Source organism: Lotus japonicus, chromosome 2 (assembly GCF_012489685.1).
Source record: "Lotus japonicus ecotype B-129 chromosome 2, LjGifu_v1.2".
Taxonomy (NCBI): Eukaryota; Viridiplantae; Streptophyta; class Magnoliopsida; order Fabales; family Fabaceae; genus Lotus; species Lotus japonicus.
This window is the reverse complement of record NC_080042.1, coordinates 7,685,519-7,707,739: the sequence shown is the minus strand read 5'-3', so window position 1 is coordinate 7,707,739 and position 22,221 is coordinate 7,685,519. Positions and strand designations below refer to the sequence as shown.

At 36.1% G+C, this 22,221-nt stretch overlaps 5 protein-coding genes and 1 pseudogene across 7 annotated transcripts; 5 read left to right on the top strand and 1 right to left on the bottom strand.

Annotated features, from left to right (window-relative positions):
- Positions 1–585: 585 nt before the first annotated feature.
- LOC130737501 (lysine-specific demethylase JMJ13-like) lies at positions 586–5,677 on the bottom strand. Its single transcript, XM_057589289.1, has 9 exons — positions 4,993–5,677; positions 4,264–4,420; positions 3,956–4,175; positions 3,751–3,804; positions 3,591–3,670; positions 3,100–3,377; positions 2,284–2,679; positions 1,542–1,717; positions 586–1,297 (listed from the first exon to the last, which is right to left on the bottom strand). The coding sequence occupies exons 1-9, from the start codon at positions 5,183–5,185 to the stop codon at positions 1,178–1,180; spliced, it is 1,674 nt and encodes a 557-aa protein (XP_057445272.1). The 5' UTR covers positions 5,186–5,677; the 3' UTR covers positions 586–1,177.
- Positions 5,678–7,325: 1,648 nt separating this feature from the next.
- Positions 7,326–10,553, top strand: LOC130737499 (chaperone protein dnaJ C76, chloroplastic). The gene is made up of 4 exons (XM_057589287.1): positions 7,326–7,752; positions 8,229–8,485; positions 9,282–9,462; positions 9,784–10,553. Exons 1-4 carry the CDS (start codon positions 7,360–7,362, stop codon positions 10,390–10,392), a joined length of 1,440 nt encoding a protein of 479 aa, XP_057445270.1. The 5' UTR covers positions 7,326–7,359; the 3' UTR covers positions 10,393–10,553.
- A 2,173-nt stretch (positions 10,554–12,726) lies between these two features.
- On the top strand, positions 12,727–13,685 carry LOC130737500 (nicotinamidase 2-like). The gene has a single exon (XM_057589288.1). The coding sequence runs from the start codon at positions 12,863–12,865 to the stop codon at positions 13,472–13,474; it is 612 nt and encodes a 203-aa protein (XP_057445271.1). The 5' UTR covers positions 12,727–12,862; the 3' UTR covers positions 13,475–13,685.
- A 1,464-nt stretch (positions 13,686–15,149) lies between these two features.
- LOC130737497 (uncharacterized) lies at positions 15,150–16,279 on the top strand. The gene has a single exon (XM_057589286.1). It carries the CDS (start codon positions 15,405–15,407, stop codon positions 16,149–16,151), a length of 747 nt encoding a protein of 248 aa, XP_057445269.1. The 5' UTR covers positions 15,150–15,404; the 3' UTR covers positions 16,152–16,279.
- Positions 16,280–16,475: 196 nt separating this feature from the next.
- Positions 16,476–20,329, top strand: LOC130737496 (pentatricopeptide repeat-containing protein At2g35030, mitochondrial-like). 3 transcript variants are annotated; one of them, XM_057589283.1, is made up of 3 exons: positions 16,476–18,929; positions 19,084–19,124; positions 19,238–20,329. In XM_057589283.1, the coding sequence occupies exon 1, from the start codon at positions 16,979–16,981 to the stop codon at positions 18,854–18,856; it is 1,878 nt and encodes a 625-aa protein (XP_057445266.1). In that variant the 5' UTR covers positions 16,476–16,978; the 3' UTR covers positions 18,857–18,929; positions 19,084–19,124; positions 19,238–20,329. The 3 variants fall into 3 exon arrangements, with proteins under 3 accessions (XP_057445266.1, XP_057445268.1, XP_057445265.1); XM_057589285.1 differs by lacking the exon at positions 19,084–19,124; XM_057589282.1 differs by having other exon boundaries at positions 16,476–19,124.
- LOC130737498 (methionine--tRNA ligase, chloroplastic/mitochondrial-like) lies at positions 19,147–20,329 on the top strand (annotated as a pseudogene).
- Positions 20,330–22,221: the final 1,892 nt, after the last annotated feature.

Here is a 22,221-nt window from a genome sequence, read left to right as displayed (position 1 = left end):
CCCTCTATGAACAAAAGTAAACTCAATAAAATGAAAATGAAAGAAATGGTTGTTGGGAATCTTTCACAATTGTTCCCAAAGTTGTAAATCACAGACCGCAAAAAATAGTTGAGAGCCAATAGTGGTGATCTTTTAGAGCACTACGCTAGCGCGCTATAGCTTTGTTATATTAGTTATTTGAAAATAATTATCCTACCAAGGTAAGAACTACAACCAAGATCCAACAAACACTGCTTACAAAGATCCACTTGTGAGCACTACGCTAGCGCGCTATAGCTTTGTAAGAATCTTGAACCAAAGTTTTAGAATTCAGAATCTTGAACATTATAGTTTAGTTTGTTTGCTATGTCACTAGTAGCCACAAAACTGGGTCCGTACATATCAATCATTGTCATTTCTTCATATTACTTCATCTGGTAGTGAAACACATCCTAATTTCTCATGTCTTGTTCGGCAATGTATTCCCCCTTAATCAGAAACACTTGTTTCATTTCTTCCATAACTTTTATGAAGAAAACAATTTTACTTTTGGTCATTAAAAATTTAAAATGTAGTGTGCAGCTGAAAATGACTATAGGATTTGGGATAGACAACCTGAGAAATGGACCTTTCTACCAAGCATCATGGATATCTGCTCCATGCATGATATTTGATGTGAAAGTAAGAAATTTGTAGTCCTGCTGCAATCAATACTTAAATTTACAACCACTTCATTCAAGGCAAATAACTGCAGAAAGTATTAACTTTGATAAAACATATATCATATATGCTAAAAGCATTGGTTAAAGGAGACAAGATATAATAATTGTTACAATCCATGTACAGTACATTATATTTCTGAATAATGGGATGAACGTTTAAACATACTGTTTATTCCCCTAACAAGTTATAATAATAAAACTCCATGAAAAGAAAGTAAAAGCTAAAGTTAATCTACAGTATACAACTCCAAAATATATAGCTTACATTTAAAATGAATGAGGAGCAGAAATCTGCCTCAATCTGAATATTGGCTATTCTGTATCTTTTAATTTCTTAGATGCCACCAAAAGATACTGCAGGAACTCATATGATCAACTTTGGTTCCCTTTTTCTCAAGTTATAAATTATTCTTGGTCTTTTGGTCCTCATCATTGATGCAGATGCATTGTTCCTGTAATGCTTCATTATTGTCACTTTATTCTTTAACATTGTTCTTGACGCTTTTGTCCGGTACCTTTCTTTTCAGTTTAGATGCTGCCCCTTGAGAATTAGCACTTCCTCTGGTAATCTTTTCTTCATCCAAAGGACTATTTTGCTTGTAATTTCAATTTCAAGGGTAAAACTATGTCAGGTAAAATAATCAACTTGAAGATAAACTAATGCGATAAGGGTTGTGATGCAAGCAAAGAAATACTATTATTCTAATGAAGTATTTGATGGATTGCTCTCATGGTCTCACCAAACCATCAAAATTACTATCACTAGGATTCTAAAGTGTCATTGCCCTCACCAAACTATCAAAATGACACCACCAATTTCACTTTTATGTTATCTCATACCTTGAGGTCTTTGATGGATTCATTTCTTTTACAGGAGAATATGCTTGATAGAGATAATGTGTCCGTGCATTCTTTCTCATGTTTAAAACTTCTGACAGCATCTTCCAATGCCAACATTTCATTCATCTTAAAAATTGTATATTTTCTCCCACATAAGCAAGTCTGTGATGCAGTATCTGAATAGTAACAAAATGAAACTTATATGACTCAGAAAATTATGAAACCTGAAATCTACTTTGTGACTTAAAAGCAAGTTTACCTATCAATAACTGAAGAAATTGAAAAAGTGATTCTCAAATTGAATTCTATAGGAGAATCTGGGTATAAGAGAAACTATATTTCTACTGATATTAAGAAATATATTTGATATTTAATTAGGATACTATATTGGATATATGCCCCATTTGGAAGAGCTTATTTGAGCTTCTCTTATAGCGCACACGCTTATGCAAGTGTTTGACATAGCTTATGTAAATATCTTATGACCTACCTATAAGCTGTTTTGAGCTTATTTTCATAAGCTATTCAGATTAGGTTATGTAAAAGGAGATTATGCTTACATATAAAAAGATTTCAGCTCCAAAATTAACTCTTGAATAAGGGCTTATGCAATAAATGCTTATTCTCCCAAGTGCTTAATTAAGTTGTTTACCCAAACACACCCATATTTCCTAATCTTAGTGGAGATATAGTTTCTGTTATACCCAAATTCTCCTATAAATTCAATAACCATGTCTCTTACCATGGTAAAGGCAAATTGGATGAGAATAGCAATACTTGCACTCCAAGTAAGCTACATAACAATCCTTATGACAAAGACTGCATATCAGAGTACCAGATGTATATGAAGAGCTTGACAACTTTCTTGAACTTCTCAGTCTTAAAAGGGATGACTTATAAAATTGCATAAGCTGCAAGAAGGAGTGTACAATAGCACCATAAGATGCTATGTCTTCAGGTTTGTTCTTTGAACCTCTAGCTCTTGAGTACTTGTAAACCACCATTGCCTCTTTACAGAGAAGTTCCTCATATGGAATTATAGGTAGCATTCTTAGATGTGCATAACGTTTGCTAGCTGCAGCCCCAAGTGGAAACCAATCAGCAATAGCAAAGTTAACAGCTTCTCCACAGTTGAAACCTATAATCAACAAAAAAGAAAGAAAATAAATAATCAATGTCCATCTCTAAAATTTATGCTTCTGTATATGAAGAAACAAATTCACATGTAAAATAATATCTTAACACCCCAATTCCACCCTACATCCAGTAGAGAGATATAAAGGAGTGATGTGATAGAAAAAGAAAATGAGAAATAGGAATAAAAATGAGTGGAAATGGGATGAAAGAGAAATGAGTCTGATTTTTTTTTTTTTTATAGGAAAATGTTAGTTGTTAGTAAATTATTACAAATTATCCTTCCTCAGGGTTCGAACTCTGGCCCTTCACCTGCAATTACCCTTAGCTCAACCATGTGAGCTACCCACCCCACCCCAAATTAGTCTGAATGTATCAAACTGAATTCACATTGACACATTTACAGAGAGAGATAATTAATTACCATGACTAAATCCAGCATGATATGCTCTAGGAAAGGTGATGACAAACTCTCCTGGCTTCTGCACAGCCTTGTAAACTGTCACATCATGTTGTAACAATACATTTGGAGGGAACATGGTTGTTTTATGTGCAAGAAAGTGGAAAACTCCATCCTCTCCATGTTTTGTTAAGATCTTTTTGCAATACACATGGTTTAAGACAATCTTTTCAAATTGAGAGGCTGCATAGCCAGGCACACCATACCAAGTTTTATTTGCTCCTGAGTGATTATAATTTATGCTACAAAAAAGACAGCAACATACATTACGATCTGAGTTTAATAGCGTGTTTAGAAATCCTTCTACAACTGATTCTGAAGTCAAAATAAATTCTAGGAAGAAGCTTCTGAGTGCTAGAATTTATTATGAGAAAAAATAAACTGATCTAGACATGCTAGGTGATTTTAAAGAATGGTCTAAGAAAGAGAGAGGCAGAGTTTTCAGAGAGATATACCTGTACAGATAGTGGTCTTCTACATGCCATGCAAACATACTGAACAACATCCCAATATAAAGCATAGGATCAGTGATTCCCTAAAATTTCATCAGTGAATTAGAAAAAAAGAAATTATAACTTTTTTATTCAGATTAGGTTTCAAAAATTGCTTTCTTACTGGAATTTCCCTGTCAACTAAACGCAAAGGGCACTCTTGTAGCCGTGAGAAATTCTGCAATCAATGAAATAAAATGAAACATATGAATTAAACAACAAACACACAAAGAAGAATGGTAATACAAGTAAATATTTATAGATTAAATTCAAGTAGAAAACACAAGAACTAAAGATTTTGGAGCATGCATTGAGTGTGAAAACAAGACCTTCAAATTCCATTTGCTTGTTCCAAGCCTGTCATTGGGATCACTTGAAAAGGCACTGCCCTCAACGTTGACTCCATATTCAACTGTTCCTCTGTCTCCATGAACCATGTCATGCCAGAACTCATTTTCCACATATGAAGAAGAACAACATTCCGAACTGCGAAATCTGCGTAAAAAGACCTTGTTTGCCAGAGCCTCAAATTCATGATATGTATATTTTCTGGTGCAATTAAAAACATGTAACAATTAATTTATCTTCCATCATGATTCATGTGGTATAAGACCTTGAAAACATAACATTACATTACCTTCCTCTCATAGGAAACGTTATTATATCCTTAGCATTCCATTTAGAAAGCCTAAGAGGCTGTACATTTGTTTCAAACTTGAAGTCCTTTTCTTCTTTGGTTAAGACAAAAGCAGCTGGGTTAGAGGCAGCAATTGGTGAAACAATTTTGCATATACCTGAAATATGAGGATGAAACAATAAGCATAAAAGAAAACACAGAAGCTTTGTGCTATTGTGCTTTAGTTTCTGCTATTAGAATACATTATTCTGGTTTAAATCATTTTAATTTGTGAGTTTAGCACTTCGAGAGAGGGATTCAAAGGAAAGGATAAAGTAGCATCCTCAGCATGCTAAGGAGCACAAACAAATTGGGTTTTTTGGGAGTGAGGTTTATTTCTTCAATTCTTCCCTTACCTTCCTTCTTGTTTGATGTATTTGTAACTCAATTTGATCTCGAGGGTGAACAGAAATTGAACCTTGTAATCAAATTGAACTCTGAGCCATGTTGTTAAATAAGAGTAGTAGTTGATGAAACCTATGATTCCTAAATAATTAAGTAGGTATAAAATGTGGATCATATGGCAGAAAATGCCAACATATTTGTCAAAACTACTAAATATTACATCAATCTGATACATGGGGGAAATTCTTGGTTGAAACTTTTGAATGACAGATGAAGCTCCTAAAGACACCTTATAAACAGTGATGTTTACATGAAAGACACCTTATAAACAGTGATATCACATACCATATTTTGAAGCCTCAGGAGCAATCTTCTGTAGATAAACTAAAGGATGCTCAAACTCCTGTTCTGATGGGTGATATACTGGACACTCTGGAATCTTACTGATCCATGTTGTATCAGCCAAATCAAATGTCGAACTCTTATCAACCATTGGTCTTGTTCTTCTTCCACATCTGCCAACTTTTGAAGCACTCATTTTGTTTGATCTTTTTTATATGACAACCTACAACCCATTCAATAGTTACAAGTAAAAATAGACAGAAATAAATGTACAAAGTTACCATGTGGCAGTCTTGTTTCACTTCTTCTTTTATATCATTCAGATGGCCTGCAAAAAATATCATATAGATTTGCATTTTGTGCATAGGAGGAGTTCTAGAAATTAGTTACATATAGTGAAACAAGACTGCCACCTTGACAATTTAGGCAGAACTTCACAATCACCTTAATATTTTGAAACTAATCACTTCCATTCCGAATCCCTGATATATTTCCAAATAATTTCTTTACATTTCCCATTTTTCAAAATAGCCATGAATGATTGCAGCAAGTAAAAGCTCATTTAGTTTACTAATTCTCCTCTTTCTCTGCTACCACCCTTTCTCCTTAAAAGGAAAGTAAGAGATTTGTGTTACATCAGACATTACAAATAGAAAACCAATAAAACATAATAGGACAGCTTTAAAATCTAATAAAAGTGGGCATTGAAAACAAGCTTTACAATTTGATCCTTGCCTCATTTGCCAATTTGATTCTTACTAGTGTTTACTTCTGGAACAAACTGAATAAGAATCAACGTCCATACAGACAAACTATTTTTTTGTATTCCTTTAAGTTGTATATATTGTCATAATATCTGTATAAAGCACCAGTCTTGACAATGAACATTAGTGCTTTGGATTTGAATGTTAAAAACATCTTAAATATGCTCGCAAGGGAAACTTGCGATAACCAAAAAAAAAAAGAGTAGTTCTAGACTTTCTAAAGTAATTAGCCATGAATTCACAATGATCTCAGAAACGCCCAGTAAACTATGCATATGTATTTTCATGAACCTGTCTCCTAAAATTAAAGGCAACATAAGTACCATCTGGTAAGTATATAATGCATAACAACTGATTCAATAAGTGATAGATAGATGGTTTGGTATGCTATTCTAGTCACCATCTTCCCAATAATCAATGAAGGCCAATTAACATGGAACATTGCATAACCAATTACTCTTGTGAAACATACAAATATAAAATTGGTGATTACAATGTAAACTTAGCACTTTCATCCTTTTCTATTTTACGTGGTTGTTGTTTTACCTTTTACTTGCATGCTACAAAATTGAAAACCATGAATGATTCCAAGAATGCGTTTGGTGTATATTTTTTATGGTGGCCACTGGCAGAAACGTTAAATGGTTGGGAAAGAATGAGAAAGAAGTGTTAACCGTTAAAAAAACTGAAACAATACGTAGTTCCAAAGCGGGAGAGTAACTGCTACATCACATGACTGTTAATGTGTTCGTTATTTTATCCTTTCCGGAAGTCCTTTCCTTTAATTTGATGCCTTCAGCCAATAGCCAAATTTTATTTAGACTTTTGGGTTAACTATATATATATATATATATAGAGGTGAGTTTTGATTTTAGCCCGTAGCTAGAGTAAAGTTGTAAAAACGTCCTTAATATTTACGAAATAGCTCAATTTTGGAGAGCATACTCCGACAACTTTGCCAAGTGTCATGGTCGATCTTATGTGTCATTTTAAAGCTTGTGTGACATTTTGAATATTAATTGAACTTTAATTTTCATGTAATTAGTAATTAAATAACAGTTATTATAAAAAAATTAGAAAAAATTCCTTAATTATAATTTCTTAAAACCCTAATTCTCAAGATTCAGAAAAGCCTTAATTTTCCCTGCCAACCTTTCATCTTCCCCAACCTAACCTAGAAAAGTTAAACACAACAAAAGAGCACCTACCCCTTTTATGTTCCAAGGTTCAAATTCTCAATCTCTTTCATATGTTTTGATGATAACAAAGAAAAATGTATTAGGTGAAATAGGCGAAACTAGTCACTACTATTCATTTTGTGGCATTCTTATGCACTTGGGGCAGTTTAAACCGCCGCAAAATAGACTGTAGATTAATTTCACATCAAGACAAAAGTTACGAATTTTGTGTGTAGGAGAAAAATCAGCCAGCATAGCATAGTCAAGTGGTTTATTTCTTTTATTTTGCAGTACTAGGTGGGAAGATATTTTGGAAAAGTATACTTGGCTGCTTCATTTCATACATCGTTTTCAAGAAAAGCAAAATATCTTTGCACCCATGGTTCGTTGTGGGTCATATATTACACGAGATCATCAAACTCTACCGTATGTATGTGATGATGTCTTATCTTCTTGCTTCTCCTTGCTCTCAAACTCACTCCATGATAATGGCGAGTGCATGTTTTTCTCCTTTCTACACTCCCTTAACTTCTAACATGTTTACCAATTACAAGCCTTATTCTTCTAAATCTATGTCCTCCTCCAGTACTCTCACTTGCAAGGCATCATCATCAGCATCTTCATTGTTAGATTTTGATTTATATGATCTTTTGGGCATTGAGAGCTCGAGTGATCAGTCACAGATCAAGATGGCATACCGCTCTCTTCAGAAGCGCTGCCACCCTGACATTGCTGGCCCCGTTGGCCACGACATGGCCATCATACTCAACGATGCTTATGCCATTCTCTCCGACCCAAATGCACGCCTTGCCTACGATAAGGTAGTGTAAACGTTTATTCATAAGCTAATCTAAAAAGTTTATCAGAATAAGCTCAGACTGACTTATGAGTAGATATCATAAGCTATTTTGATAAGTTAATCTAAAGGGCTTGTTCTTTCTAATTCCAGTTTTTAGTACAAATTGGCATTTGGGGCATGAGATTGCTATTACACACTATTTGTTTAATATAACCAAAAGGAAATGATGAGATTCTGCATTTGAACTGGGAATATGTCACTATGTCAATATCCATCAGGGGAATGGATTTCTCATTTCATATGATATTTTCATATCAAAATTTGTTTTTATCTCAAAAATATTTACAGGGAGATCAACACAGAATTTTAAGATGACAATGTCAAGTGAAAAACTAGGATGCTGTCTAATCAAATAGTGGGGAATCTAGTAATTTGTGTTTTTGGAATATAATTTCAAGTGAAATTAATTGCCAATTGATTTTGGCTGGTTGCTTATAGGAGCAAGCAAAGACTTCAGATTTTAAAGGCTTCACTGGCAGACCCATATACTCTGTTTGGCAAGGGTCAGAGAGTGAGGAGCGGGCAGTGTTTGTTGATGAAATCAAATGTATTGGTTGCCTGAAATGTGCTTTGTTGGCTGAAAAGACTTTTGCTATTGAATCAGTTTATGGGAGAGCAAGGGTTGTTGCTCAGTGGGCTGATTCTGAACAGAAAATTGAAGAGGCAATAGAATCTTGTCCTGTCAACTGCATTTCGTAAGTGTCTTTACCATTCTGCATTTGGTTTCATATTTTGAGAATCACTAAAATTAATGCATCATCTCTATTGCTTTATTGTTGCATAATGCCTTATTTGTTATGATTTGATGATATTGTACAATATTTTATTGTTTCATAATGATATTCCATTGTTGTCTTTTCTTTTTGCTCACTTTGATTTAAGATACACAAGATTAACAACAAATGCAGCTGATACAACTGCAATTGTGGTTGCAATACAGTTGCAGGACATAAAAAACCTTGATACTGCGAGTCTGCGACTACAATTGAGGTTGTGAACTGCAATGTAAAACCATGATTAGAAACATCCACCATGTTGCAATCACTCTATTTTAAGAGTGAAGTTGCTTGTTTAAGCTCAAAAGGTCACAATGTGTTATCTTTAGTTGTAGTGATCTTATAGATATTTTCTATCCCCTTTTTCCCATTGGTAGCTCCATAGGATCACTGATGCTAAGAAAGGAAAGGGTTAAGCAACTAGTCAGGTTTATTCATAAGATAGTTTGATATTAAAATGGAGAATATAACTCTTGTGCTTAGATTGCAAAACATAGCTAAACAAGATTGACAATATCATTGGTTGTGCTCAGAAACACATATTATCAGAATTCTTTAATTTATATAGGAATCAATGAATAGCTATTAATTTTGAAAGATTTAAGAACTAAGATGAAAACTTTTTTTACCATGAGTTTTTAAATGAATCACACTTCTCCCTTTTCTTTTTACATATCATGAATCACCACCATTTTTCTGCTCTTCAATAAATTAGGATGGTTGAGAGGTCCAACCTTGCAGCTCTGGAGTTCTTGATGTCCAAGCAGCCACGCGGCAATGTAAGAATAGGTGCAGGTAATACAGCTGGTGCTCGTGTCTCTAACATATTCGTAGATGTGGAGAAGTTTCTAACTAAATTCCAAGAAGCAAGGGAAAAAGCTTCTAAGCAGTCTAAGGTTAGTTTGATATGTAATGTAGTGGCCACAAAAGTTGACTTCATTATGCTAAATCTTCAAAACTTGTATTTCTCAGAGTAAACCACCATTTTGACTCCCTAAAGATACTCAGTTGATCAATTTAATCACTGAAAGAAAGAAATCACTTTTTTATCTCTCAATAAAAAAAAAGGCGCACTAAATTGATGTAGAAAATTGATTAAATTTATCAGCTTTTCATCTTTAGGAACAAAAAATTTCTTTCTTTCAGTGACTAAAGTGAAACGACCTGATACCTTTCAAGAATTAAAATGATGGTTAACCATAGAACACATCTTTCAGGAAATAGACCTCCAAAGAGAATCAAGAATGTCAGCATTTCAGGCAATAAGATCAATTTCTAATTGGTTATACTGGCAATCACCTGGTTCATCAAGTCATGAGAAAAGCATGACTAGAGTTGTGTATCAATTACCTGAACCTAACATTGGTAAGCTCAGAGATGCAGCTGCAAAGAGGAAACTAAGAGAAACCAAAAGGACTAGCCATCAAACCCCATTAAATTCCATTCATCCTGAAGAGTATTGGGCTCCATCAACTTTTGCTCTTCCTTCTTCCACTGAAAGTAGTGCTACTCCAGCACCAGATGAGAAACCTTCAGTTACTAAAGCACAGAAAAAAACTAGAGAAAGAGATCATGGAACACGTGAGAATCATAATAGCCCTTTTACATGGGGATTTCCGGTGGTTACCGCAATGATTGCGGTGGCTACGGTTCGGTTACATGAAGTTGAGTTAACAACTGAGTTGAAACAACATGTGGGTGGCTCTTTAGCCGTGGAAATTGTTAACAGCTCTTGGTTGCAGTGTGTACTGGCAGCAGCTACATGGTATATGATTGGATTGGCAGTTGTAGAACTTGTGGCACTCATTGGAAATAGAACTAGATAGAAGTATACGAAGTAGAAGCTTAAAGGGTAATTGCTTAGCAAAGATAGGATAGTTATATGCAATAAGCTGTAATGTATATGAAAAGACTCATGAATCACACACACACACTGGAGATGTTCTATTGTAAGTTCACCATTCAGAATATCATTATTGTTCTCTAATATACTCCACTAAGAATATCCTCCTTCTACAAATTAATTATAGAAATTAATTTTTATGCACTCACAGTGTAAATAAGTTTTACATCATTGAATCACATCCCTTCATTTTGCAAGCTCATAATTAATTATGAATTTAATAATAATTAGAATAGGAAATGGAAGGTTGTGATTGAATGATTGTGTATAACTTTTTACACCTTCAATACATAGAAATTAATCTCTTAATTATAAAGTACAAAACACATAATGAACTATTTATCCTTGAATAATGTTTGGTTTACACTAGAAACACATCTACACTAAGTGAGATACAAGAGAGTGAACTAAGATATACGATAAATGATATGATTAAAATAGAGAGGAGGATTGCTAAATACACTCAGTTTGACAGCTTTTCTAATGCTAGTTAAAATCTATATAAACCCCACCAAATTGAGAGTGAAACCCATATAATTTAGTGAACTTAAGTGAATTTTAATAGTGATAGAAAAAAGAGTTAATGGTCAAATTAGTTATTTTGTAAGCGAATTTGATTTAGTCTTTTGGCGGAAAACGAATAGAGGTGGTAAAAAAAAAACCAGTAATTATAAAAATGACTATCACTAAATGTCATTTTTCCGCATTGAGAGACTAAATTCAACTCAAACATAAAATCAGAGACTAATTTAACCATTAATCCTAAAAAAAATGTGTCAAAAATGAGTATTACTAGCATTTCTCCACAAATAGCAAGTGAGAGTGAAATATGAATGAAGCAACTCACATTATCTGTGAGACTATCCTCCATGCAGCTCCTCCCCCAAGAACTGACCCAATCTTTCTTCAGTTGTGGCAGAGAGAACTGGTTAATGTCGAACCTGGACAACCACAATTATTTCCATTACGAGGTTCCTTGGAGCAGCGTGTTTGGTGTTGCCTTGGAAGTCATATGGAGATCCAGAAACGAGCTAATTTTTTAGAACTTGGGAAACTCCCCTTATGCTACTTGTAGCAGAATTCGAAGCCTCATAATGGATATCAAAATTGCCTCCTTTGATGAATCTTCAAGCCTCTAAGTCACTCGGGTACGTGATCTAACTTCTAAGAACCATGAGATGGTCCCCCCTCCCTTCTCTTAGGTCAAAATTAACTCTGATGGATCTCTTATTATTAGAAATTGGGAGGCCTATACTCAACCACAAAAGCTAGCTCAAGGGTTGAGGTTTGCACTACCCTTAAAAAGACTATCTATGCTCTATCTCTAGCCAATGTGAGACTTCTAACACACCCCCTCACGTCCAGGACTGAACAACCAGGAACGTGGGATCAACAACAACGGGTGGCCCAATTATGAGAGGTCTCCACAACAAACAATGAATGGATCTAAGATATGCTCTGATACCATCAAAGATTTCAGAGAAGAAGAGTGAAGAAGGTGAAACGAAACTTCAATTGAATATCAATTTTCACTTCATGAATCTGATTACAAGAGAGGAACACTATTTATAGTGTTAACCATTGATTAACTACTCTAATCAATTCAGTTACTCTAACTAACTATCTTAGCTGGTGACAGCTCATTCCTAACTGTCACTGACTAATTATTACAATCTGAACCTTGTACTTTCCTATTTAGCATTTCCAGTCCTTATACTTTTACACTTATTATGGACCAATATCGTGTTGCGTGTGGTGGTATTCTTAGAGACCACAATGGCCAATTCTTGGTGGGCTGTTCAGTCAACCTTTGTAACTGCTCTATTGTTCAAGCTGAATTATGGGGAATCTTGCACGGGGTAGAAATTGCTATGGCAAGAGGGTTCTCGAAAATTTATATAGAATCCAATTCTATGATAGCTGTGAATCTCCTTGACAAAGGCTGCCTAGACTCTCATACTAGTGCCCTCTAGTTGGACAGATCAAGAACCTCCTTTCTCGTTGCTCAAACTACCACTGGAAACATGTTTTTCGCGAAGCTAACTCGGTCGCGGATGCCTTTGCCAAGAATGGGTTTTCCTTGCTCATGCCTATGAAGAACTATGATAGTTTACCTTCTTTTAGTTATGTTTTCTTTAGATTCGATTCCTGTAATACCCTATATGAGAGAGGTTAGTTGGGCGCTTTAAATCCCGAAATTAATAAAATAAAATAAAAAGCAACTCACATTATCTTGTCTTCTAGGTGATACCCATTAGAGGCCCCAAAGAACAACACCTAGCAAAAAGGACACAAAGAAGTCTCGAGAATGACATGGACTAGATTATATGAATCAAATTACAACCTCAAACCAAACCTAAAGCCCTTTCTGTTCTCAATTCTCATCTTCTTCAATGTCTAGTTCTTGTGCTGTAAAATCATCATCGTACGAGAAATACGAAATCAGAAAGAGAAACCCAAATCCAAAATCATGTGCTCTCCTAGTCATCGACATGCAGAACTACTTCTCCACCATCGCCACCCCAATCCTCCCAAACCTCAACACCACCATCGACCTCTGTCGTCGCGCCTCCATCCCCGTCATCTTCACGCGCCACCGCCACACCTCCGCCACCGACCACCCCATGCTAACTGAGTGGTGGTTCGGGGACTTCATCCTTGACGGCACCGAAGAGGCCGAGCTCATGGGGTCGCTCCACCGTGAGACCGAGAAGGATGCGGTGGTGGGGAAGAGAACCTACAGCGCGTTCGCCGGAACCAGGCTGGAAGAGATGCTGGTGGGTATGGGAGTGGAGGAGGTTATAGTGACGGGTGTGATGACCAACCTCTGCTGCGAGACGACGGCGCGTGACGCATTTGGCAGGGGGTTCAGGGTGTTCTTCTCAACCGATGCCACCGCTACTGATGATGAGGATCTTCATGAGGCCACTTTGAAGAACATGGCTCACGGTTTTGCTTACTTGATTGATTGTCACAGGCTGAAGCAAGCACTTAATTTCTCCTAAATAAAAATGAAATTAAGTAAATCCGTGTGTATATATATATATATCTCTTTATCATAGAGAATATTCACATTGTTATAAAACTAATGTTAGAGATCTCATAACTAGTGGATTAATGTGATATGTGTTTGATTACTCACTTGAAGATCTACTTCGACTTGTACAATGTGGATGATATATGTGATTGATAAAATAAATACATAAGTAGTTTGTATATAGATTTTGCTTTATTGAAGAAAAGAAGATTAAGATTTGGCTCTACATTTGTGTTATTCTAAATTGTGTTTTCTGAAAAACAAAAGGAGAACCTGGTGAGGTTTTGACAAGGCTTGTGAGATAGAGTGGAAGATGATGGAGAAGGGGAAGAGGGGTTTGGGGTGTGGTGAAGATTAAAGAATTGGAGGACAGACTAAAGGAGGTGATGAGGGCGATGGAAAATGAAGGTGTATTTGAGGAGCTGAGAAGAGAGCATCTGAGAGTGCTGGATGAGCTAGGGAAAGAGTATAGGGCTGAGGAGCCGATCTGGTTGACAAAATCAAGGATGCAATGGCAGAAGGAGGGCGACAGAAATACAAGGTTTTATCACCGTGTGTGCAAGGCCAAGGTAGCACGAAGAAACATAAGCCACCAGCTAGCCTGTGAGGGGAGGGTATTGGAGAATCCAAGTGAAATTAAAGAATATCACAAGCCTTGCCACAACTACTCTTATTTTTATGGCGACATTGCACTAATCTCAGACTTAACTTCTTTCTATTATTTTATATAATGTATAAAAGAGGGCAGATTGAATGTTTAATTTGTTGAATCTTTCGCACTGCATTTTGTGGATGTCTAATAATCCTTTTCCAAACAAATTTAGATGATTGTTTTTTTAAGATGTACGTACCTTAGACTCTCAAGTCAACCACAAATGTTTCTACCTTAGACATGGCTGGGTGGTGCACAATTCAACTAGGCGATCTAATATGATATTTGAAATATTAATCTTAGTTGCCCTATATTTTAGATGTTCATTACAGAAAATTCATAACTTCACGATCCACAATATTTTCAAAATCAGCTAACCAGATTTTTTTTTTTGGCTTTGCATGAAATATAAGATCCAATGTGAAATCAGCAACTTTTGTCCTTTTCAATAGGGAAGTTTCTGGGAAGAATCTCAAGTTAACGGTGGATGATAGCATCCAGAACTTATGTCATGCATTTAAGAAACAAAAACAAATTGCACAGTTGTCAGTAACCCAGATTCAACATTGCATAATCTTTTATAATCCAACATCACATTATTTTAAGTGCCTTATACACAATTTGTTTCAAGCTTCTCTGTTTGAACAGCATTTTCTCAGCTCTTAAGTAACTATCACAGGTTGGCATGCACGAATGCACCTCTTCTCATGCATGTATTGTTAACTTGACTAAAATCTTCTCTCTCACGTGAAAATTTTCTCATGTTTTCTCGTATTGCAATTTTGTGTTAATCACACTTTTCATATATATTAAGTTAGTGAATTTTTTTAAGCATTTATGAAAATTAGAGAGATAAACGTACCGACGCAATTTTTCAGTTGACATTATCAAATGACATGAAATTATACTAATACATTGTTAATCATATTGCTCTTATATTCAACAACAATATCCTAAAACGACCAACATATCCACACAAAGGAAGGTTCCATAGGACAAAGAGGTACCTTAGCTGTTATCATAACCCCAATTCCGTACCACATGAAGGATACTTCATTCTTGCTTCCTTATCTGAATCTGAGATCTAATTAGTATAAACTAATTTTAAGCTCCATTGCTATATAAACCCATTGAATTGAAGCACCTATAGGCTATAGCAGAATACCAACTTATTTCTAGCCTCTAGCTAACTCAAAGCCTGATTTAATTTCTCACAAAGTGCGCACTATTCTTCAACTAGTTCAAGATGACACCCCTTGATTTTGATGCTCTTAAAGACATGCAAAACTCTGCAAATGACCTCCTTCATTCTCCATTGGTTCAACAAGCCCTTGTCCACTGGCACGAAGAAAAATGGGTCAGTGATGTCTCTGAGTCCTCTCTGAGGATATTGGAGGTGTGTGGCATCTCCAAAGATGTTCTTTTGCTTGTGAAAGAACACCTTCAAGAACTCCAATTCACTTTACGAAGAGCAAGCATTGGTGAGCCAGGAATTGAGGGAAAAATCACAGCTTTCAATTGCTATAGGAAGAAGTTAAAGAAAGAGACTTTAAAGTGCTTGAAATGGTTGAAGGGTATGAAGACTGAAAAAATAATCACTTCAATGAAGGACCAAAAACTAACTCTGGTTGTTGATGTTCTGAGGGAAGTGAGGATGACAAGCATTTCCACTGTGGAATCACTGTTGTCACTAATTTCATCACCATGGTTGGATTATTCAAGAACAGGGAAAAGGTCTTTCATGTCAAAGCTTGTTCATGTGAATTTGCAGAATAATTCATCAGATCATGATATGTATTATGATGCCATGGTGCTTCAAAGTGCAAATAAAAGGCTAGCAGGGGTTCAAATGGCAATAGAAGATCTAGAAGTTGAGTTGGAGTGCATGTTCAGACGTTTGATCCACACAAGGGTTTTGCTTCTTAACATATATACTTACCAACTTGGAACACCAAATCAACTAGCTAGCTCAAAATCCTTTAGATATATATAACATCTGTTATTCTCTTGAGCATGTTACTTAGACTTTTAACCATTCTTTCTATTCTTTAATTCTTTCAAATAACTACCTTAATTGTAAGTCTGCAATCAACATCCAATATAACAGAACATTGTCTGTTCCATCTTAGATTGTAGTTTGGAGGAAAAATAAAAGTGATCAAATATTCAAATTGCTTGTATGCATCATGCAAAATATATGCTAGAAGAGAAGTAAACTTCATGATTTCATGTTCATACATTCGCATTTACTTTTTCTTACGTTACATAACGACTTATTTTTTTCTTCCTCACTTCTGCCTCTTATATTTGTACCTTTCTGTGTGTGGTGAAATTGGTGTTGGGAGTCAGAGGAGCTTAAAGCACCAATGAGCCAAGACTGAAAACTCCAAAAGAACCTTATGTTAAGAAAAATCACGCTAATGAGTTGTAGAGTTTGGAGATTTCTCTAAGACTTAAATAAGATAAAAAGTGTGCTTATAAAAAAAAAAAGTGTCTATTTGTTTCAAGCTTGAGTCCAGCCTTTTCTACCCGTGGGGTCTCAAGAGCTGTAATGAGTACCTAGTACCTACTAGTGTGGGTGGGAGTAAGAAGTGCCTACCTGTTTCTCAAAAAGAGTGTTTTCTCAAAAAGTGTCACATTACACGAAAGTCCACACCGCCAAACCCACAATTCTCAATCTGAATTCTCGTTTCTCAGAACAAAGCCAAGCCACCGCTTGCTCGCTCCGCCACCACCACCGCCGCCGCGCATCATCGCCAGTTACTGACTCGTTAGCCCTCTATTTCATCCTTCTCTTAACATCTCTGCTACCATTCAAGGATGAAGAAGCTACCTCCATTATCATTCATTTTGATGCACGCTCCCAAGCTCAAGACACACCCAACCTTTATCATAAATGGCTACCCATTCCTTAGGACCATGTCAACATCCACGTCCAGTCTCCATTCTGCAATGAAGGACTGCAATACATCCATCTCAAGGCTTTGCCAGGAAGGGAGAATCGATGATGCACGCAAGCTGTTTGATCGAATGCCTGAACGGGACTTGCATTTGTGGGGTACAATGATAAATGGGTATATCATGTGTGGCGTGATTAAGGAAGCCAGGAAGCTGTTTGATGGACCGGATGCCATGAAAGATGTGGTTACTTGGACTGCGTTGGTTAACGGCTACGTCAAGCTCAATCAGATTGAGGAAGCTGAGAGGTTGTTTTATGAGATGCCAGAGAGAAATGTTCGTTCTTGGAACACAATGATTGATGGGTATGCACGAAATGGCCAAACCGAGAAGGCTTTGGATTTGTTTAGGAGAATGCCGGAGAGGAATGTAGTTTCTTGGAATACAATCATAAAGGCCCTGTCAGAGTGTGGGAGGATTGAGGATGCACAATGGCATTTTAATCAGATGCGGGAAAGGGATGTGAAATCTTGGACTACCATGGTTGATGGTTTGGCAATAAATGGGAGAGTTGATGATGCTCGAGAGCTTTTTGATAGGATGCCGGTTAGAAATGTGGTTTCTTGGAATGTGATGATTAAGGGTTATGCTAAAAATAGGAGGTTGGATGAGGCTTTGGAGTTGTTTGAGAGGATGCCTGAGAGAGACATGCCTTCATGGAATACATTGGTCACAGGGTTCATTCAAAATGGAGACTTAAACAGGGCAGAGAAGTTATTTCATGAAATGCCACAAAAGAATGTGATCACTTGGACTGCGATGATGACAGGCTATGTCCAACATGGTCTAAGTGAAGAAGCATTGAAAATATTTAACAAATTGCAAGCTGATCATGCATTAAAACCCAACACTGGCACTTTTGTGACCGTATTAGGTGCTTGTAGTGACTTAGCTGGTCTAACCGAGGGCCAACAAATTCATCAATTAATAAGTAAAACAGTTTTTCAGGAGAGCACATATGTGGTGTCGGCGCTGATAAATATGTACTCAAAATGTGGGGAGCTACATATTGCTAGGAGGATTTTTGATGAAGGGTTATTAAGGCAAAGGGATTTGATATCTTGGAATGGTATGATTGCCGCCTATGCGCACCATGGATATGGCAAAGAGGCAATTAATCTATTTAATAAAATGCAAGAATTGGGTTTCCAAGCTAATGATGTCACCTATGTTGAACTTCTCACAGCTTGCAGTCATGCTGGATTAGTTGAGGAGGGGCTTCAGTACTTTGATAGGCTTCTGAAAAACAGATCTATACAAGTCAGAGAAGATCACTATGCATGTCTGGTTGATCTTTGTGGTCGTGCAGGAAGACTAAAAGAAGCTTTCAATATAATTGAGGGGCTTGGGGTAGACTTATCATTGTCTGTTTGGGGACCACTCCTTGCTGGCTGTAATGTGCATGGAAATGCTGATATTGGCAAGCTTGTAGCTAAGAAAATTTTGAAAATTGAACCCGAAAATGCAGGCACTTATTCATTACTCTCAAATATGTATGCCTCAGTAGGGAAGTGGAAAGAAGCTGCCAATGTAAGGATGAAAATGAAGGACAAGGGGTTAAAAAAACAGCCAGGCTGTAGCTGGGTTGAAGTTGGTAATACAGTGCAAGTATTTGTAGTTGGTGATAAGTCCCATTCTCAATCGGAGTTGCTAGGATATTTACTACTTGATCTACATACAAAAATGAAGAAGTCTAGGGACAGTCTAGATGATGATTTATCACTTGATGTCGAACTTTAATGGCATAATTCTGTGTTGGCCTGAGCGTGCATTGTCCGTGGGAGTTGAAATGTGTGAAAGTTTACTGCTGCTGGTACCTCAAACTTTTAACTTTCTATGGCTGCATTATCTAATTGTTAGGTGTAATTTAGTCTCTCCTCTTCACAAAAAACTCAGTAACGTGCAAACTGTCAATTAAATTATGTAAGAGGGATTTATTAGCTCAGTCTCACTATGTTTTTGTTCAGGTCATCATTAACTTGTAGAAAACTGAAAGAGCAGTTGGCTAGTAAGTCTATGATCACTAGTAATTCTTAAATTTCATTGATGATTTATTAGGCTATATATCAGCACTGTCTGATGAGCAAGAACAGCCTGATTTACTAAATGCTGTTTCTTCAGGTTGGCCAGCTTCACTGCAGTTGATTGGATATTCTACGCATCCATGCTGTTTATTGGCTTGCTATGCTAATGTCTGCTGGACTGTGCCTTCCCAAAATGGTATTTGAACATGGATTCTTGACAAAGCAATGCTTATTATTTTGATAATGTTAAGATGGCCTGAAGATGGGAAAGTCACTTGGGAATACGCTTGAACCAAATGATTCGGTAAATAAAGTCGGGACCGATGCAGTTATGTACTTCTTCCTTAGAGAGGTGGAATTTGTCAATGATGGGGACTATTCAGAGGGACACTTCATCAATATTGTAAATGCACACCTTGCCAACACAATCCGAAATCTTCTTAATTGTACACTAGGGCATTTGAAAAAGAACTGCCCATCAACTTTGGTGGTGGATTCTACTACAGCTGCAGAAGGAAATGCTTTCTAAGGACAATGTAGAGAGGCTGGTTGATAAAGCTCGTATTCACTATGAAAATCTATCCCTTTAATCAGCTTGTGAGGTTGTAATGGAAATTGGTAATATTGGCAATTCCTATATGGATGAGCGTGCACCATGGTCTCCCTTTAAGCAAGGGGGTGCTGCCTCTGAAGCAGCTGCCAAGGACATTGTGATTATATTAGAGACAGTGAGGATTATCGCAGTTGCACTATTTCCTGTTTCCCCGAGCTTGAGTTGGAGAATATATGCACAGCTTGGCTATTCTAGGGACCAATTTGATGCAGCAACCTGGAGTGACACCAGATGGGGTGGTCTTAAGGGTGGCCAGGTCATGGCCCAACCTAAACCAGTGTTTGCTAGGATTGAAAACCAAACTGAAGTGGAAGACAAAAGGGTTGCAGTGGGGAAAACTGTATAAAGTAAAGGAAAGTTGAAACAAGCTCAAGAAGTCGCTGGAGCTTAGACATTTTTCCCCAGATCAGGATCATTTCATGTCACATGACATTGTATTATGTATCTTTGTGTCTCTCTTTCTCTTCATAAATATTCAGAGGATTCTATTATTTATTAATAGATATGTAGAGAGAGGTAAACATAAAATTTCAATATGTCATTTGAAGTCTATGATCACTATATTCCTTTGTTTTATTAACTATGTGCTAGTGCTAATCAAATTCAAGCTGTCAGTCATTTAATTATATTTACTTATAGATGGATCTGGTGAACTTCCAATTGGTGTATCAAATTGGAATCAAGAGAGTAAAAACTATTATATTACTGATGAATATTTGAGTAAAGAAACTGACGCTTTCATTCCTTCCGGGGTATGGTTTATAGGTATTATTTTCAGGTTGCGATTACAAGTTAAGAATTCTTGGAAAATATGTTTTTACTTTAGGATAATGGCACTAGTTTATCTGTTTTTACTGGGAATTTTTGTAGGTTTTATGGTGTTTAGAAATGTTGCAAATTGTAGTCTATTGATTAAAAACCTCAAATGTGTTTTGAAAATTAATGCTTTGTTATTTATTTTATGCATGTAATACTACTGTTACAGTTGGAGGCACATGATGAATTAGTCTGGACTGGACTCAATATTTTGTTCAGCGTTGTAGTTCAATAAAGCTTGCCTTATAGTTAAACACCTGTTATTTACTTGTTCCTTTTATGGAGGGAAAGGCTTCATTAACATGCAATTTGAAATCAATGGTTTAGGATAGTAATACCAATTTTATACCATTGCTAATCTTTTGTTTTCACGTGATACCCTTTGAAAGGTAAAATGTTTTTGACCTATTAAGATGACTTGATGATATGGCTAATGTAGTCCTTATATAAGGCTTTAGCAATCCTCACTTTTAGCCCATCTGAATCCGTTTCGGGTCCGAAAAATAGAATTTAAGTATTTTAGTAGTTTTATTTAGTTTTTGGTTAGAATCTTATTTATTTTCGGTTAGGATCTTATTTCTTTTTCTATTTAAGCAATTGTAAGACATAGACATAAGATAATTTTTATTATAATAAAATTTATGAGTTTTATCTCGTTCTGGTGGATTCCAGAGTTTGTCCATAGGGTTAGCGCTTACTAATCCCTATTGTGCTTCCAAGTTCCAACTGCATCATGTGTTATGTTAGAACCGTTCTATAAAAGAGTCACCATTTTATTGTTTTTTTTTTACTTAATTGTTATAATGGATAATGTTTCATCCACACATTTCTTTTGAGGTGGAGAGGTGGAATGGTGAGAGAGATAGGAAGAAAATAAAAAATAAGAGAGAGAAAATATGAGATTTGATAGATGATAAGATGAGAGAGATAGAAATAAAAAGAGGTAGAAATAAAGTGTTTAAAAAATGAGCTGTGTATATATCATTACTCTTGTTATAATTGCTTGAGTCTATTTAAAACATCACCCTCTATAAAACAAATGATGTTGTCCATATTTTTTATATTTATTTTAAAGAAATTGTTCGTCTTCATGGAATTCTCAAAATCATCACTTCTGATTCAGATACAAAAATATTTCGTCACTTTTGGTGAACCTTGTGGAAGAAAATGGGTACTAAGCTAGGATTGAGTAGTGCCAATCATCATCATACTGATGGTCAAAGCGATGCAATCAATAGGCTTCTGTGAAGTTTTGTTGGGAAGAATAGCCCCCAATGAGAATGTATTTTGGCTCCACGGTGCAGTTTGCTTACCACAATTCTACCAATTAAGCTACAAGAAAATATCCTTTTGATGTAGTGTATGACACTCGACCTCTTAATCCTAGCTTCTTTCTCCACTAATAATCAGTTTAACATAGATGCTAGCCAAAGAGCAAAATAGATCAAGAATTAAGTTGAATGAAGAAGCTTGAACCGGATTGAGAAGAACCAAGGTACAAGAATGTGGGAGATAAGCACCGAAAGCAAGTCACTTTTAAAGAAGGAGATTTCGTATGGATTTACTTGAAAGAAGAAAGATTTCCTAAACAACAAAATGTCAAACTTTCTCCAAGAGCCTATAGACTATTTCGAGTGGTTTAAAAGATCAAT